General features: G+C 49.1%; 6 protein-coding genes across 6 annotated transcripts; 4 read left to right on the top strand and 2 right to left on the bottom strand.

Annotated features, from left to right (window-relative positions):
- Nucleotides 1-302: 302 nt before the first annotated feature.
- BC939DRAFT_448130 (uncharacterized protein) lies at nt 303-1506 on the bottom strand. The gene has a single exon (XM_051555180.1). The coding sequence runs from the start codon at nt 1370-1372 to the stop codon at nt 587-589; it is 786 nt and encodes a 261-aa protein (XP_051413411.1). The 5' UTR covers nt 1373-1506; the 3' UTR covers nt 303-586.
- Nucleotides 1507-1762: 256 nt separating this feature from the next.
- BC939DRAFT_502139 (uncharacterized protein) lies at nt 1763-2644 on the bottom strand (the record flags this gene model as incomplete). Its single annotated transcript, XM_051560253.1, has 1 exon — nt 1763-2644. One exon carries the CDS (start codon nt 2642-2644, stop codon nt 1763-1765), a length of 882 nt encoding a protein of 293 aa, XP_051413412.1.
- Nucleotides 2645-5347: 2703 nt separating this feature from the next.
- Nucleotides 5348-5814, top strand: BC939DRAFT_448134 (uncharacterized protein). Its single transcript, XM_051555181.1, has one exon. It carries the CDS (start codon nt 5548-5550, stop codon nt 5728-5730), a length of 183 nt encoding a protein of 60 aa, XP_051413413.1. The 5' UTR covers nt 5348-5547; the 3' UTR covers nt 5731-5814.
- Nucleotides 5815-6634: 820 nt separating this feature from the next.
- On the top strand, nt 6635-9966 carry BC939DRAFT_123870 (uncharacterized protein). Its single transcript, XM_051550013.1, has 2 exons — nt 6635-6956; nt 7327-9966. Exons 1-2 carry the CDS (start codon nt 6734-6736, stop codon nt 9618-9620), a joined length of 2517 nt encoding a protein of 838 aa, XP_051413414.1. The 5' UTR covers nt 6635-6733; the 3' UTR covers nt 9621-9966.
- Nucleotides 9967-10475: 509 nt separating this feature from the next.
- On the top strand, nt 10476-13291 carry BC939DRAFT_492077 (uncharacterized protein; the record flags this gene model as incomplete). Its single annotated transcript, XM_051559516.1, has 3 exons — nt 10476-10493; nt 11313-11868; nt 12994-13291. 3 exons carry the CDS (start codon nt 10476-10478, stop codon nt 13260-13262), a joined length of 843 nt encoding a protein of 280 aa, XP_051413415.1. The 3' UTR covers nt 13263-13291.
- A 397-nt stretch (nt 13292-13688) lies between these two features.
- On the top strand, nt 13689-16051 carry BC939DRAFT_123916 (uncharacterized protein). Its single transcript, XM_051550014.1, has 4 exons — nt 13689-14541; nt 14628-14865; nt 14970-15882; nt 15992-16051. Exons 1-3 carry the CDS (start codon nt 13773-13775, stop codon nt 15766-15768), a joined length of 1806 nt encoding a protein of 601 aa, XP_051413416.1. The 5' UTR covers nt 13689-13772; the 3' UTR covers nt 15769-15882; nt 15992-16051.
- Nucleotides 16052-18341: the final 2290 nt, after the last annotated feature.

Raw genomic sequence — 18341 nt, forward strand, 5'->3', positions numbered from 1 at the left:
CATTGAAGAGAAGCGGTATCATGAACAGGTCTGACAAGGATGAGGTGTCGGAGAAGAGTTCAGTGGGTGCGGCTCCAGTTCAAGCTGCTTTCATCGAGCCTGAATAATGAGCATTGGCGGTTGCTTCCAGGTCATCGCAAGATGTAGTTGCTCCTTGTCCAAGCCCTTTCTGCTCCTTATCCAAATGAAAGCAATGCAGTGGAAAGGGTCTTTGCTATGCAGCCTCGGCGGTTGTCAGCCAAGTCGGTGGCATCAAGACTTACCAGAAGAGTGGAGCAGCGTGTGTTTATGAATGGGTGGTGCTTGTGAAGAAATAAAAGGAAGCTGGGTCTTGGAGCTACAAAAAAATGCTGCCAATCCATGGTCACCGTACTGCGGTTGCATCGTGTGCGCTGCAGTCTGCTCAAATGAGCAACCTTCAACGTACGATGGAAAAATTGTACGTGATCAACCTATTCGATTTTTATGAAGAATAAGAAGAATAAGCTCTTTCTTTTGTTTAGAGTTTTCATCGCAAGGTCTCTAATATTAGGCTATAAAGAAACCGTGTCCGACCTAGACGCCAATCCTAAAGGCGACCTTCAGCTCAAAGGCTCCATGCAGAGAACAATGCCATTGCCGCAAGATTCTGTGTCCATATCCCGCTCTGCACCCATTCCTTCCTGTTACCTGCGTCCGATCGCGCCTTTGGTATCAGTCCCTCGTGTCTGGTACTCACAGGATGCGGCTTCCCTACATACTTGGGCGATATCCTGTGGGTACTTTTTGCATGTCGTCGGCCGCCCCCTTCCTTGCTGTGGTACCCATCACCGCCTGCGCTCTTCTTGCTGTCGACCGCAATTTCTTCATCATCTTCTATGGGTACGACATAATGCACCTTTTTCCGACGAGGACTCTCCAGATTCAGTTTGCGGACAACCCCATGAGGACCGCGGTGCTGGCGGTATTTTGTGTACCAGTCTTGGTGGGCTACCATGTAGACCTTGCCGTTCTTGTGGTACGTCGTTGACCTTGGGATGGCACGAAAATGAAAGCTGCTACTGGACACTGTCGAGTGATGATCGTCTGAGGACGCTGACCCTTCTGCATCACTCGACCTACGAGTAGATCCAGAGCTGCGCTTTCGTATGGTGTCGTATTTGATATCTTTATCTATGTCACTCCTCTTCGCAGTTTGGGACACATAGCTGCTATATGTTGTCTTTTGTGGGTATTTTACTGGATGGCACGTTCGGTAGTCCAGGTCCGAGTATTGGCCGGCGGTATCAGATGAAGAGCAATGGTACCCAGGGGAGGCCTCGACAGGGCCAAGCAGATGGAGGGTTGAGAGAAGTATGACTGATATCCAGACGGATACTATAGGTGCCCGCATGATTCGTAGCAGTTGAGTAAGTATCTCGAAGAATGTGTCTTCGGAAAATGGGTTGTCGAAGGGTAGGTGGTCGTCAGCTTCATTCAACCAAAAGATTCGTCGAATGAAGAAAGAGGATGCTCATTCGGGTCCATGGACCAATGCGGTTGGTTAGGATCGGAACAATACTTGCTGTTGATCCCCCGTGATTCCATGGTATGTTGCATAGGTTGCACAGCACGAAATAAAGACGCGTTTAAGATGCTCATTGTCACTACGCGCAACATGCATGGTCCAGTCAATGCGCCATAGTATGTTACTTGTTGATATGCATCCTCGTTTATTATATGCTGGTGTGGAGTATGTATAGGTTGATTTGTTTGGTTTGATATCCTTTTCTTCAGCAACACTCTAGGACTCAGTTTCATAGACTGGAAGTACGGTCGAAAACCGATGCGTGTAACCAACAACCTTACGACCATTGCCGTAAATCTCGACTCTGACCTGATAATGATCCCTCCGCGGGATATCCCTGGGCAAGATCACAATGTAAAATCCGGTCCTCGCGTCAAGATTGGCTGCCAGTACCCGCTGAACCTCGGCCTTGGTCGAGTCCTCCGAGCCGTCCTCGTTTGAGACCAGAAGAATGTTGACTTTAGTCTGGGGAACTTTTTCAAATATCTTGGGAACAGACCACCCAATGGTGTAAGGGGACATCATAACTAATGCCTCGCCGCCGGACTCGTGGACCAGCTGGAGGGGCTCATCATCCAGGATGACGTCTTGGAACTCTTTCCTGAAGTGGAATTGATCTTCAGCTCCGGCACCTTTGTCTTGTTTAAGTTCGCGGAGGAGCTCGACGGTATTAATCGGGTTTTTGATGACTGATTCAGAAGGAGGATGGGTATCGGAGTCAACTTGCTGACTCTCTTCAACTACGAATAGTTTTGAGACAAGGGAGCGGCTCAGGACGGTCGACGTTCGACCCTTGTAAACTGTCAGGAGCAGCGAGTAGGCTCCCGGTGCGATCTCAGGTCTCAGATTGATTTGTGTCGATCCAAGGTGCGTTGGAACATAGCGACGGAGAATGGTGGATTGGTTTTTGGAGAGTTGCATAAGTGCGATATCCATTGTGGCTTCCTGCGGCATCTTGGTTCTATCCCAGGCGACAGTGACAGTGGGTAAGGTTATCTCGAATCTAAATGGCGCAATGGCGCCTGTTGGGAGAGCATTGGCTGCAGTGTGGAAGGACGCGAAAGAGAACAGGGAGAGGAGCAACAGAAAGATGGACATTGGTATCCACGTTATAGTGATATCGTTGCAAGTGTGGATATAGGATATAGATATAGGATATAGGATACAGGATACAGGATAGAGGATACAGGATACAGGATAGAGGATACAAGATACAGGATACAGGATATAGGATATAGGATATGGGATATAGGATATGGGATATAGGATATAGGATGAGGATGGAGATGAGAATAATGAGGCACAGGGGGGGGGCAATGACTTTATATATGAATGTAGAAGGCAATTGTATAGCCAAAGAGTATATGAAAGGACGAAAGTGTGTAAACAACGCTGCCGGAACAGGAAGAACCAGGGTCAAAAGATAGTGGAAGCGTAGATCTCACATACGAGGCGAGAACAGAAGATGGGGTGTGCAGCTGAGCAGGAGTGGGGATTGGTCCGAGGGAGAATGATAAACAACAACAGAAGCGAATTGATGCCGCGGGATTTATATAACCTACGCATGGTGGGCTCCAGAAGGGGAGGAAGAGGAGCTGATGCGGGCGGTCTGGACCCTGTGCCTGTCTACATTCGCTGCGGTCTCGACTCCCCGCCAGTTGGTTGGCCAGAGCTGGGCGGGCTCTGCTAAAATTAACCTACACCTGCAAAGCAAAGAGGACACAAAGTGCACAAACACCACGACCAACTGCCAGGCAAGACAGGTCGCACTCGACTGCTCCGCCTTCATGTCTCTCATAAGCTTCTGTGCGGCTGCTGGCGGATGATGACTGCGGTTGCGTACGTGTGTGGATGTGTATTTGGTGGCCTGTTGGCAATGCAGGTCCAGCTATAACACTCACTGTGGATATAAACTATATAAACTTCGATCACAGCTGTCGGATCTGTTCCACAAATCTGTCGTAAATCACATGACTCGGCCCAATCGCCAGCAAAAAAGTGAACATAAGACATGAGACGAACGAAACCTGGGAACGCAGCTGATGTGAAGACAACACGGCGAGGCAGTGAAATGGTGAACCATAAGGCGGATAGGGGCTTGGTTGGAGCGAACGCGGCAAGCTACCCTGTGTCCCCAAGATGGTTGCACAGAAACACAGCAAATTTCGCTCTTGAAGGTGAATGTGGATAGAATGAGGCTGGGAGGAAGCCGCGCAAAATGTTTGCACAGGGACATGCGCTCCTGAAGGTGGAGGAGGAGGAGGAGGGGGGAGGAGCGTCAGAGCGGAACTTTGACTCCGGGGCATGGGCCAGGGGTTTTCCCTCCTTTGACATAGTTGTAGATTGTTCATAGTGTGCTATGACGGCAAGTTGGCATAGCTCAAGACCGTTAGGCTGCTTACAGGTCAGAATACGCACCGGAATGATGTATTCTTAGGGTTGGTGGCGACTCCGTCTCAGGAACACCAGAAGCATCACCTCCTTTTTGGACTAACGGACGTAGAATAGGACACAGCACAAGAAGTAGACATGTGTACTTCAACAAGTACCATCAACGGTGATACTACAAGGCTTTCATCGTCTACATTATCTTGTGCGACCACGATCTCCACCTCCCTTGGACTTGAGTATCGTCTGCAGTCTAGCGCGTATCTGGATAGTTTAGACAGCACGCGTAGAAGGATTTCATCGCCTGCTGTCAATCATCTCATCTTTTTTTTTTTTTTTTTTTTTCGATAAAACTATCGCTTCGAACTTGTGTATTGGAATGTGGAGGTAAGCATGTGCCATGCGCCCCAAGGTATCCCTTCAAGGTTTGCTCCGTTAATTGCTCTGTGTCATTGTTGCAGTTGCAAATTGTCTCGCTGTGAAAACGCGTTTCGCGTCAGGGGCGCGAGCACGATGTCTGCTGCGCTGTATATAGGACAAGCACGCCATGTGCCTCAGGGTACGTTTTACGAAGCGTACCTGAAATACTCCGTGTTTGTACATGCACGCGTGCATGAACTTGTACACATGTGCATTGATGCCAGGCAGGCTCTCGATCTTTTGCGCAGAAAAGTCCCAAAGGCATGCGCGTGCAAGTAAAAAAGCAAAAAGGCAGTTGAGCGCGCTCTCCTTTCCGTCTTGTTTTTCCGTTCCCCCTCCCTTCATCGCTTCATCGCTTCATCACTTCATCACTTCATCATCTCATCACCTCATCCCTCATCGTCACAACCGCATGCACCTCATAGACTATGCTGCCTCCGGTCGCACTCACTTTCGCTCGACAGGAAACTCTTCGTGGTCGAACAGAATCTTCATCAAATTTGTCCTGCGATCGTCGTCCCTGTGGGCTAAGCAGGGTCGCCAAGACTGTCGATCATGCCAATTGCAGTTCAGGCACCACAGCCACAAGTCTGATTACTGCGAGCACCAGGGTCCGCAGGAGGAAGAGGACAGGGTCGCATAGCGCCCTGGTCAACTGCCTGACCAATGTGACAGCAGCAGCAGCAGCAGCAGCAGTGGCAGCAGCGGGTGGTTGCACTAACAAGCATGCACATTGCTGTCAGGGCTGTCAATTGCATGGTGGCAAACCATGTCCAGTCAGTTCGGCCGCTTTGCTCTCCACGACCTCGCCACTGCCGCTGACCCTGCCCTTCTTCTCAGCCACTCCCTCTCATGCCACCACCGCCAATGCTCAAGCCCTGGTCCGTTCGCAGGGTCCGCGAGCCCATTCTTCTTTTGCCTCCACCTCCCTCCACACATCCAATTCATCCTCTCCCGCTCCCCCACAACAACCCGTAGCCCTTTCTGCATACTACTCCGAGCACCACAATCCTCAATTGTCCCACTCCCGGTCTAATCAATCACACCAGGGTCCAGGTAGGAATCATCCCTTCGTTGAACTCCTTTATCTGCTTCTACAGCTTCTTTCTTTCTACTCTCTCCTCTTCCCTTCCCATCGCATCCATCAGTCGAGATCAACGCTATCCCTGTTTGGCCTCACCACAGCAACACAAATGGAAGAATTTAACATGCCTTCGGCCTTATTTCAGTACCGCTACCTGTCTGGAGGATGCGATGGTGCCTCAATCACCCCTATCATCTACATACGGACATCCGTCGTCGCTTGCAGTTCTCTGCTACTTCACGTTATCGTCAATCTCGCCATTCTCACCATGATCGCATCAGCCCTGCCGTAAGCGGCCTTGTAGGGGGCACAAGGACCGCAGTTTGCATTTCATGCTACGCCATTTGGTCCGTGCTATCGTTCTTTTCCCTTCCCCATGGTTTACAATGCACTGTGCATTATTTTTCTTCTTTGCTGCTTCTTTGCCCAGCAGTTTTTGTCAGCTTTATTGAATTCGTATGGCCCCATGAGTCAAGTGGATTCTAATAATAATATCTGTATTTCTTGTTCTGTCGTCGCCACTATCGCCTATTCCCCAAAACCGCTGCTGTCAATATCATTGCACAGCGACTACCTCGTTCACGGTTCCAGCAGGAAGTCCAATTTGGCAAGGTAATGTTTGCACGTTATAGGCTATCAATCCGTCATTTCCATTCATGTAATCTTTGTCTCTCATATGCAAGCGTTTTTGCAATTAAGCTACGAGACATGCCCGATGAAGAATGGCCGCCAATGGATCTACTTCCATAGTTCACTCTTATCTGCTGTCGCCTGCCCCTGCCCCCATTCTCCTCGCTCTTTCTTCTCACCGTTTCATTTTGTGGTCGGGGTCCGCATTTGTCGAGCAGAATCACACCTATTCCAGACCAAATGTCGCTATTATACAATTCGACCCCCTTCATTTTCATTATTGCAAGGGTCAATCGTTCATAGCACTATTGTTCTTGCCTTCATTCATCCCTCATTTTTTAATCACTCACTCTCCGTTGAGTACACCGCCATATCTATCTATCCTCGTGTATGTGAGCGTACAAAGGAGGTTGTTACATGCAATGTGGGTAGCGATGGACGCCGCTATCTGCAGGGGCCGCCATAACGCTACAGGCATTCCCTTGTCTCTTCCTTTACATTCACTTTGGCTATCAACGCCCCACCCTTACTTCGGCAAGCCCTATCTAAAGAAGCGCATGCATGGCTAAGTCGGATGTATAGGTTGGCATGTGTTTGTGCAGCTCTCCCGTTTCAGGGCACGTTTATTTGATCAGTAATCACATTCTCTTCAGGAACTTTTGTTTATGTTCATGCCCTTCAGATTCGTCTGTCGTAGCCTTCTATGGCGAACGGCATCAGTTCCCAGGGAACGTCTTTCAGCGAACGCACAGATGGTGGACTCAAGATATTTCGTCAACAAACAGCGCACAGCACTAGTAGTGTGTATTTTTAGAAAAATAGAACCATCTACTGCATGGATATCGTACATACCACACAACGGCCTTAGTTTCCTTTTCCTTTACAAAAGCAAGTATCTATCCATGAATCCTCCCTTTCACTGGACTAATTTCCTTCCGCCAGCCTCTTTTCCAATCATTTATGGTTTATTACTGTACATGGTTTGCTACATGGTCCTCGTTACAGTCATTCAACAAGTGCGATCCACGGCGATTTGTGCTGCCCTGTGTGGTCCATGTGTTTGGGATACCCAAATAGGATGATAAATGGGATTTCAGGATTTCATTTCACAAGTCGTGATCGAACAGTGCACATACCCCCATGGCAATGTCAACAATAGGAGCGTAGCATGCCCAAAGCAAACATGCGCTTACCCATCAACAAAGCATGATTATCGATTTGCAATTCATTGACATCCCGTTATTTTCGACCTCCTTAGCGTACGAGAGTGTCAAAAACAAAATCATTGCGACACAGCAGCGACGGTGGCAAGCCCTCAGTGAATACTGTCAGTGGCAACTGTGGGATCGTGAACCTGTCTTTGTTGAGCACGAATACGATCAAGAGAGAGCAGCGCAGAGATCAATGTCTGCGACATTAAACACTACAGCCCCTACGATGAGCCTGCTTGTTCACTATCACTCTCCTTCACCACATGTGCCTGCAGGTGCAGGTGCAATGCACTCACAAGAAGTCGGACTTGAGTTCGGCCCCAGCATCCATAAACCCTATTACGCCCAAGGGGGGCCAATGAGAGCCGACAGTGGAGTGTGCAGCAACGTGAACAAGAAGAAGAGCCATGTTCGATCATCATTAACGGAGGCAGGGTGGACACCGACGGGCAGGGCTACGCTGAACAAGGATAGCCGAAGACGACAGGGAGGGGAGCGCTCAGCGGAGCCTAGACCGGATGCGGAGTTGGACCTGGCCCGTGAGCCAATAATGAAATCCGATAGGGCTGAGAGGTCCTCCTCTCCTTCTCCTCCTCCTCCGCCAGAGATAACGTTATCACTGTCTTCAAACACACAGTTGACATCTTGTGCAGCATCCATGCTATGCGTGCCTTCTTCCTCTTCTCTCCATTGCCCTTCTTCGATCAGCTCTATACCACATAGCCCTCCTCTGCCGCCCTCATCTTCATCCCCACCACCTACAGCACCAGCACTCAACTCATGTTTTATCGCCAGTCCAAGCATGCCAGTCGCAACACTCTCGCCTCCATGCTCTCAGTCGCTCACAGCCAAATGCTCGAAACCACACCCTGACTGTCCGCCGTCGCCGTCGGTCCTGGCATCGTCTCTGCAGACGGTGAGATATGCCAGCGAGCGTGGTAGGCACCTGGCTAGGCAGTCAAGGACAAGTCTCCACAGACTGCTAGACTCAGTCATGGACAGTACCCCGCCCTCACTGGCAGAGTCCAATTCCAGGCACTATTTTTATTCCGAAAATAATTGCTCGTCCAATATCAACACAGCCCCTGGATCGTCTGCTATCACCTCATCGCACACTGCAATCATATCAGCACACCGACCGACGATAGGTCCACGAGCGAGTACCAAAGCCAAGTTCTTTGTCTGCGACGAGGACAGTGAGGAGGAATTAGAGACAGGATCTTTGGATCAAGATATTGACCGGGGCACAGGCGCCCTTCAAGCAATGCCGAATATGGAACCCAAATGCGACCGTGGTCAGGAGCGCGTACATGGCGATCAGAGTGAATTCGAAGACGATAAAAAGAGCTTTCCCGGATTGGCGGTACCACATACTCACCACCGGATATACTTCCAGCACCCGTCGATTGCTTGCGCTTCTGGGGTGGAGGGGAGGAGGCAGTCGCTGCTCTCAGATTTGTTTATGGCAGAAAAACTCTTGGCGGCTCAGCGCGCAGCATTAAACAAAGGAGCACAGGGCATTGCGGCACAGAAGACTCCATCGACATTGTCAAATTCGTCCTCATGCTGCCACAGCACTGCAAATTCCGATGGAGAGGCTTCACCATCCAAGACTACTTTGCTTCACCAGCATTATCGCTCAACTCGGGAACAGCCGCACCAGACAATATCTGAATTAGAACATCAGTTCCTTCAATCCAACCAAAGCCAGCGTTTTGGCGATCATCTCCCTGCCCAGCAGCATGACGATCTGGTTGTGACCAAGGATGTAACCAGTTATGACAGGACGCCTAGCTCGCCCTTGAGGAGGACCAAAAAATCCATGTTCAAGAAGCTGGACGAGCTGGCAGTGGATACTGCGCTCACGGAGGACACTTCAGAAAGGGCGGCATATCTCTCGCCAGCATCCTTGCCACAGTTTGCGCCACCTTTATCCATTCCATTTCCAGTCGCGCCAGCAACAACTGCATCCGACAAAGCCATTTGTAAAACAAATCTTGTAACAACATTACCATCAGCTTCTGCACTTCCCCCATTCAAGTGCTCAACCAAACAAAATAATCTCTCCACTCCACCATCATCCGCAGTCAAGACCTGCCGCTGTACACCGGCGACGCCGACCACAACTACTGCCTTTGCGACTGCGACATCGAAATACACAGCGACTGCGTCATCAGAATCTGCCGCGAGTATCGCTGCCGCTGCTGCCAATTCTGTTGGCGGAGGGGGCGTGTTTTCGGGCTGGTCCCGAGTATATCATGTCCAGACACAGGTCCATTCGTTGTATGGACAGTTGACTTCATCCATTCAGCGCGCACTTTCGACTGCTACGGCAACGTAGGAAGCCATTCAGGAATAAACACATACAGCCACGTAGCTATTCAAAGACAGCTACATTACATTCATACTCTTTGTTTTATTAGGAATGGTAATTCCAGGCAGATAAAATTGCTTCCTGCATGAAGAAATGGCACTGGCATCAGAAATAGTACTAGAGCGCTCCGCAAAGTGAACAAAGGGAAATGCCATGGAGGAAAGATAGGTTTTATTGACCTAGATAGCCATACGACCAGCACAGTTTGCAGCAAAGCCTAGAATAGACAGCTTGATTAACGTGATGGGTAGTACCGAGTAAGAACTAGATGATCTGCCTGGAAGCAAGGTTCTACTTGTTATGAGGATAGAGACCGATGGAAGTGTAGCCGCAGTAGTAGTACGCGATCGTGCGAATGAAAGAGTGGAAGACAACGAGGTGCGAGATAGGGGACTCGCGCGGTAGTTGATACCGGAGTAGCATTGTGCTTATGGTGCCTACGTGGGTGGTAGGTTTGGAGAAGAGAGAGGCGGTGGGCCTTGGGGATGATGATAATGATATTATGATGATGGTATCAATGGACTCTTAGGATTCGACGAGGTAGAAGAGGTACCCCAGTATTCGGGTGCGCTGCTCTAGAAGCCATGCATCAAATCACAGAACTAATAAAAGCTGTCAGAAGCAGACGTATAAGAAAAGAAGCTGTGGGCAACAGCATCTAACAATCAACGGACACGATCATGGCTAGGCCGAGACTCTGTGTTCTAGGCAGCCTTGACATTTGAGGGACCTTGAAACGACGTGTGAGAACCCGCCGACCTTGGGGATAGACAATGCGACGACGAGGCAGTAGACACCGGCAATGGCGAATGATATCTTCCAATGCACGAAGAAGCCGAAGTACTTGGGGGGGGGGGGGGGAAGAGGATGTTGGCGGGTATCGGTGCTGGCTTGGATTTCGAGAAGCATGATGTACAATACATGTCTCCGGTCGAGGGAGTGATCTGACGAGTATCAATTGGAAAGAGCAGAAAAAAGCGAGTAGCAGGTGAATAGATTGAAGAAAAAGGGTATGTTCAAAGAAAGGATTAACCCAGAATACGCAGGTGCCGGTGCGGGTTGAAACGTGCCTTCGAAAGGTAACTTAAACGGTAATGACATTGCTGGTTAAGATCGGGTGTAGAATGTGGGATACCGACGTGGCGGTGAACCTGCCATTGCGGCGGTTTGGGTGCTTCATGGAATCGATACGCGCGTAGATTCCTCGCCAAGAAGTAATGCCCCAAATATTTTTTACAATAAAACCAATTCAAAAATTTCGTTAAGCCACTGAAGTTCAGGACGAAATGTTCCCCAAAAAACCAGTTCCTTAGAATTCTCACGATGGGAAAATTTTTTTGTTCCCCCGCACAAAATCCATGCAAAGCCTTTCGCCTGCGCAACTGCCTCATCAAGGACTCCATCACCATCATCTCCCCCTCAATCTCTAGACAGTTTCTAAGACGCGTAGCCGATGTCTGGACGGAAAGACGTGTCTACTCCTGCTGGATCCCCGGCTCCTGAGGAGCCAGTCGTCACGCCTACAAAGACCGCGCCCACCAAGACCCAGCTTCTGAATATTTCGCCCAGAAGAAGCACGCGACTTATTTCAATCTCCCCCGTCCAGAAAACATTGGACTTTGGCGACTCCCCCCATCGCAACATGGCATCGTTCAACAGCTCCCCTATCCGCTACGGTGGCAGACCCCAACCAATCCTCCACTTCGCTACGCCGGTACTTCCACTAAAGTCACCCCTAAGCACAACAAGCCTGTCACCACCTCTTCTCCAGATCCTGTACCAGGCCCAGGGGGACCGCCTCTAACAAACGACAACGATCCTCCTGTGGTTGATCAAGTCGGTCAAAAGGACAACCCATTTTGGAGCGCCGAGTCTTCCGCCGACGCCAGCATTGGCATTGATATGTTCAAGCATGGCAGTTCAGTCTACGTGCCCTCTGAGTACCGACTCCTGGCACATGTCTTCAAGAAGCTGACTTCACCTGACACTCCTCCCGCCGTTCAAGACTGGATGAAAATCCTTGGGAGGGGAACATCGCATCAACTGTCAGCTCTGACTGGTACAGGGGAGCGCACTTGCAGGAAGGCAGTAGCTTTCGCAGAAACTGGATCCATTGACAAGGAGGAGATTGACCGACCGGGACGACCTCTAAGTGAACTGGACGAGAACCTTGCAGCCAAGATTCGCGACATCATCACTCGATCTAACAAAAAGAGTATCCCCAACTCAGCTAGCCGTATTTCGAACGAATTGAGGATGGAATACAACATCAAGAGGTCTGCACGATCGATTACACGCGACCTCCACAAGCTTGGGATGTACTGGGGAAAAGGTGTGCGTCAGAACATGATGCACGACTCACCGGAAAATGCTACCTATCGGCTCGACTATCTTGAACGCCGCTTGAAGAACCTGATTGGCAATGATGGTGAGATCAGATCACGTCGTCCCGAGGTGTTTTTGGACGAGTCGTATTGTCAGCTTGACCATGCTGCGGCAAACCGATGGGTTCTTAAGAAGGGCGGCATGGTTTCGGAACCAGGTCGGAAACCGCTCCTTGTCATATTCGCCGCATTCGCTGTGTCATGGAACAAGAACAAGCGGCAGTTGCAGGCCCGATTTGTGCAGGACAGTGTCTACATCTGGCCTGCGATCGGGAAGTCCCACCTGGCGACGAAGCCGAAAGAAGGCAAGGAACAGTACGACTCTGCGCTGTGGCGCAATGTCCCGAAGGAGATCCGAGATTCCAAGGTCATTGCTGACAACCGCGATTATCATGGAAACTTCTCAGCAGATTTATTCGACAGCATCTTCAAACGGCTATGCATAAACCTTGGCAAAATGGGATACGGTCCTTGCAATATTCACTTGGACGGTGCTTCATACCACTTTCGCAAAATCAACAAAAAGCCTACCAGCTCCACCAAGGTGGATGATATGCTCAAATGGTTCCAGGACGGGGGCCATGAACTGCCGGCGACTACACGGCCAAATGGAAAACCAACCAAAGCGGAAATGTTGCAGCACATCAAAGACCATACCGATCGATCTAGTTATACCATTTATGACATTGCAGCTGGCAATGGTGGCCACTTTATATACAAAACTCCTCCCTACCATTGCGAGCTCCAGCCAATTGAGAAGATCTGGGTCATCGTCAAGCAGATGGTCGCTAGCCAAACCACAGGGAACCTGTCACGCTTGAATCTCAAGAGGATGCTTGATAGACATTTTGTTGACACACCTTCCAGTACTTTTATCTCTGTGTGGAAAGCCAGTGTTAGAATCGGAAGAGAGCAATATGCAGCCGGTAATAAACCAGCGCAAGCTTCCTTGACAGCAACGCCTTTAGTGGAAGGGCCTGAGGAGGATGAGGAGAACTATGAAGAGATGGTACTGAGTGTGGATCTTATGGGAGAAGAGGCATGGACAAGAGCCCTTGAGGTGGTAAACGCTGCTGATCCCTATGAAAATGGCAACCTTTTCATTATGGAGCCGTCATCAACGGATGATCTAGAGAACGACCGCGACGATGTCCACGATGGCTATGCAGGCATCGGGGATGATGGTGTTGAAATTTGTCTGGCCGAGGATGGCCTCAGGAAGTAGCTCCATTGAAAAATATATCACCTTTTGGGAGAAATTTTAAATTTTTTTGGAAAATAAATGTTTGAATTAAAAATGTATTCTATAAATATGGGGCGTTACTTTGTGGCGAGGACTCTATTCAATTCGATTCTGGCAAATTTTAGGATGGCACTTTTTGACGCACAATCGCCATGCAATCGACTGAATTAAAATTTATTATTGTAAAAATATAGGTATCGCTACTTTTTGAGGCGGACTCTACGCGTGTTCACAACCCTAGACGTCGTGAATGTCGTGCAGATTGGCTGGACCCTTTGGACGGAAATAAGTATTTTTGAAGGATGGCAATAAGGACCTTCAGTGTCTCTCGTACCGTCTTCGCAAACCACCTTTCGCTCCCCAATAAATACCCGCGTGGAAGGAAAAAAAATAGATCTTTCCACCTTTCCATCCCTCGATCATTTCTCAGTCATTACATCCTCCCTCTACTGTCTTTTTCCCATTGCCACTATTATCCACATATCCCTCGCCATGGGGGTGCTGAAACTTTGGCAGTTTATCAAAGAACAAGGATACATTGCCCTCCTCAAAGCATTCCCTACCACCCCTTCACCAAACACTCGTTATCACATTGACATTCTCGGTTCGTTCTTTTCAGTCATTCGCCGCTGTTTCCTTAACCCTGACACGACAGTCGCATGTATCAACTTCGAACGACATTTGATCGCCTGTCAGTTTCCCAAGGCAACGACGATTCTGCACATGGACGGACCTTCTCCTGCTGAGAAGAACGCCACCAACGAAGACCGTCAATCGAAACGCACAAAAGCCCTTTCCAAGACCAACAAGCTCTTGACCAACATGGAAGAGACCCTCGAGAACAACAGAAAACTACGGAAACAGCAGTTCAAGTCTGTCAACAAGGCCATTGTTGACTCCTTCTATTTCAATCATGATCTCCGCCAAGCACTTGTCCAGCATCTTGTCACAAATGGCTGGAATGTCTGCAGATGCCGTTCGGAAGCAGATACCTGCATTGGGTCCATTTGCCAGCAACAGGATATTATCATCACTCGTGACAGTGACTCGCTTATCTACAGCAACATCACCACAATCTGGAGACCCTTTAGCCGAAACCGGTACCTCGTCTATAATATCCCGGAACTATTACGCCACCTTCAGCTCTCAAGAGCAGGATTGACTACCCTTGGAGTCGTTACCCAGAACGACTACGGCAAGGGGATCCACAAGCTCGGTGTCAAGACAAATTTCATGATTATTTTGGCTCTGGAAAAGGATGGTAAGCCGAAATAGACTATGTATTCTCCCTTGTTTTCATTGCCTTATTCATCTCCATCTCACCTTTTTTATTTTTCTTTTGTTCAGTTCCGTCGACGGCTGCGAGTGTTCAGGGGCTTGTTCAGGCCTACTTGGTACACACTACTATATCTAGCAAGCACCCGACGGAGGGACTATTTGACTCGGCTATTCGGATCTTTACCGTACAGCAGTGTACGACTCTTACTCTACCCCACATTCAGGATCCCATTAACGAGCTACAGGAGATGACGCAAAGGGTCGCAGACATTCGCCTGCATCTCAAGATTAGCCGACAAACATCAAGGTACAGGCCCACGTTATGATAATGAACAAATTCAGGTTTCTTGACGGCAAAAAAAAAGGATCTTTTTTTTAACGGCTGTGTTGATGGATGCCCACCATTTTTAGATCCGTCCCTGGTGGTCAAGAAGAAGAGCGAACAACAGATTTCATTCGATACTCCACTGTTGATCGTCCTCTGAGTCAGTTACCGCCTCTGCACAGCTCGGGAAGACAGTACAAGTATCGGGAACGCTATGCGATTAAAACTCGATCACGTCTCATCCAGCACGAGAAGCCCGACATATTCAAGCAGTACGTCTGGAAGGCTCCAAAAGAGAATACCAAGTCAACCAACAATTCCAGCAGTACCATAAGCACCAGCACCAGTACCGAGGCGGGCCCCAGCACAAGTACCAACGTCGGCGCGACCAATCCGCCACCGAAAAAGAAAAAAAAGTCTACGCCCAAAAAGGCTCAACTTGCAGCGGATGAGATGACCAAGATTCAACTGATCAGAGCGATGCAAATAGAGCACCCTCTTCGAACCTTGGACATTGGAACCTTGAAGGCGAATACGTCTCGAGCACTAAAGAAGGAGGTTCCATACGACGAGGATCTACAGGACAAGCTTCTGCACGCTGTGACCACCTGTCTCTCTGATATCTCTAACCTGGCTTCGAAATCGGAACATGCGTGCCAACAGGTTATTGGTCAGTACCTAGAAAGCCTGTCAGTCGATCACCTTGACGAGGACGACAGAACCATTCTTAGCTACTTGACTCCTCACTTCTCGGTCCAGGAAATCGTGCGGCTAAAAAAGGCACCACCCCGAACCCAGAAGATAAGTCATCTGACGACGAGGACGACTCCGAGGCCAGCAACGAAAACAAGAACTCTCCAGTTGGATTCTTCCTGTCGCTTCTGATTGCCATCTACAAGGCCAGCACTCCTCGGGGAAAAAAGAAGGCGAGTGCAGCTGCGGCTGTGTGCTTGTTCTTACGTAAAGCCAAAGACTATTTGCCACCGAAAACTGGCAGTGGTAGGTTTGCCTCTTATAATTGTGGCAGTAATGTGACCTATTGTAGAACCAACTCTCTAATAGCTTCTCATTATCTTCTCCATTTCTTATTTACACGCACTACCTGCAGAATCTTACAACAACCCCTCAGTCTTTCTCCAGTCCACAGCGAAGCAACTCGCAACTGAGTACAGAAGGCACTTCAAGAACGGTTCCTTTGATCTTTCCAAAAAGGTAATAACAATTCAAATGGTTCGAGACCCTGATTACAAGAAACGTGCCTGACATTATTTCTTTTTTCTTCTCTTCATTTCCGCTGTAGATCCAGCAGCAGAAGAAGAAAGGACTCTTGCCCCAGAGTACCCCAGGTCGTGTCGATCCAGACAAGACTCCAGCGGAGAACTTTATCATTCCGAACAGAGCCATCGGAAGAAGTTGGCGACTATCACCAATGTCACCCCGCGGAAGCAAGTTCGTCAGTCTCTCGGAGGATGATCTGGTCAAGGTCTTTTGGAAAGACGAAACGCTACGGAAACAGCTCCGGCTCTATACCCATTCAACTGTCATCAAATCTGTCCCAGAATCTGGCCGCGTTGCTCAAGATGACGTGGTTGGGTGGCTCAAGAACCTCGACCCGGGAGAGTTGATCAACAGGCTTTTGACCGACATTGGAAGATTTACAAAGGAAGAGAGGAGGAAAAAGAAGCACTGGTCACGATCCGCGCACCGTATGTCGATTGGCGATATAACTGCTCACATCTCCAACATTCGGCACAAGGATTTCAATCCCAAGTTTTCGTATTCGGGAAAGGGCTATGCTCTCCGAGGATCGATCAAGACGGACGGATTTCGGATCCAGCTGCTCGCCTTCAAATTGAACGAGCTCAAGTGTGTCAAGTACCAACGATTGGATGAGGACAAGCTACCAGACCCGCTAACATCGACGCTTAGAGGCGCCGACCACTACCTCACCGAGATCCGAAACGTGGTTAAGTCAAAGGAGGACGTCAAGAGGATCTGGAAATGCGACCCGGAGGATATCAAGATTCTCGGGATTGACTTGGGAAAAGCGTTTGTTGTCGGTGCCAGTGCCCTCTTACCCTCGTCCGCACCAACCGCACCAACTGATGGAGTGGAACAAGGAGCCATCACCGAGATCGGTATACCCTTGTCAACACAATTCCACAACCTGGCAGTCAGTCAGAAGGCAGTCTACCAGCCAACATTCAAAAACAGAAGGTGGCTCGACCAAAGAAAAAAACGTGCGGCCGAGGGCGAGACGTCAATCGCTCACGTCGAGTCCAACCTGCCTCCACTCCGCGGCCCAGATTCATCGATCACCAAATTTGTCAAGGAGTCAAAGGACAAAGAGTCGGATCTCGATACATTTTACAACAGCGTTGTACTCAAGAAACATAACTGGGATGCCCGCAGAGCAAGAGACCAGGAATTCAAACTTGTCGCGAAACGTCTTCTGGAGATGGTGGGAGGTACCCCAGGCGCGAAACGGGATGACAAGAACAAGGTCATTATCGGCATAGGACTCGGAGAGTTCTCTTCGAACTCGCGCTTGTCCTCCCTTCACACAGCGTTTTCCACGTACTTTATTCAACTGGTAAGTAATTAAACGTGTTTGTACCCACTTTTTTACTGACGATGCAAGGATCCTAATTTTTTTTACTCTGCTATTGTTTTATTTAGGCGCGATCCTTGGGATATATTGTAGTTGGTGTGAACGAATATTACACTTCAAAGAGATGTCCGGTCTGTCACGAGTTTGTTGGCCAAGTCGACATCCGTCAGCTCTATTGCCCAACGCCAACATGCGGAGCCAAGATCCACCGAGACGTGATGGCAGGTCACAATATGTCCAATATCATTCAGGGCAGAGACCTGTGCTGGTTGATTTATTTGGTTAGACCTTGTCAACTACAGGGGGTTTGCTTAACAAAATATTCATAATTGACAAGGTCTAACCAAATAAATCAACTAGCACCTTCTTCACCAGCAGCGACCTCACTGTTATCAGCCGTACGACAAGGACGGAAATTACATTTGGGAAATGGAAGACTGCGGTCAGTCTGTCGAGTCTTTGATGGGACGATTAGGTGTCAAGGAGGCGGAACAACCAGAAGAATGGATGGCACTGGAAGAGGAGGAGACTGAGCCAGATCGGCGCAAGAGACCAGTGGCATAATTTTTTTTTTCCTCAAATAGTTAGACAGACCAATTTGTGTGTATAAGTCAATACATTGGTCTGCGTTTGGGTGGCAGTGTAGGGCGTGCAACTATGGCATTTCGATGACGTAGTTTACGCCTGAAATGTACTGCTACCCAACGTGCCTGAAGGCCCATTGTCGCTCCAAAGCCAAAAAGGACCTCTTTCCCTTCCTCTTCTCCATCCCTTTAACCCGACGTCGGTCATCATCATCGCGAAGGGCACGCCATGCACCCCTGTCCAGCATGAGCTCTGCAGAAAA

The sequence above is a fragment of the Gamsiella multidivaricata genome (assembly GCF_025024155.1).
Source record: "Gamsiella multidivaricata strain RSA 2152 chromosome Unknown BC939scaffold_24, whole genome shotgun sequence".
Classification (NCBI taxonomy): Eukaryota; Fungi; Mortierellomycota; class Mortierellomycetes; order Mortierellales; family Mortierellaceae; genus Gamsiella; species Gamsiella multidivaricata.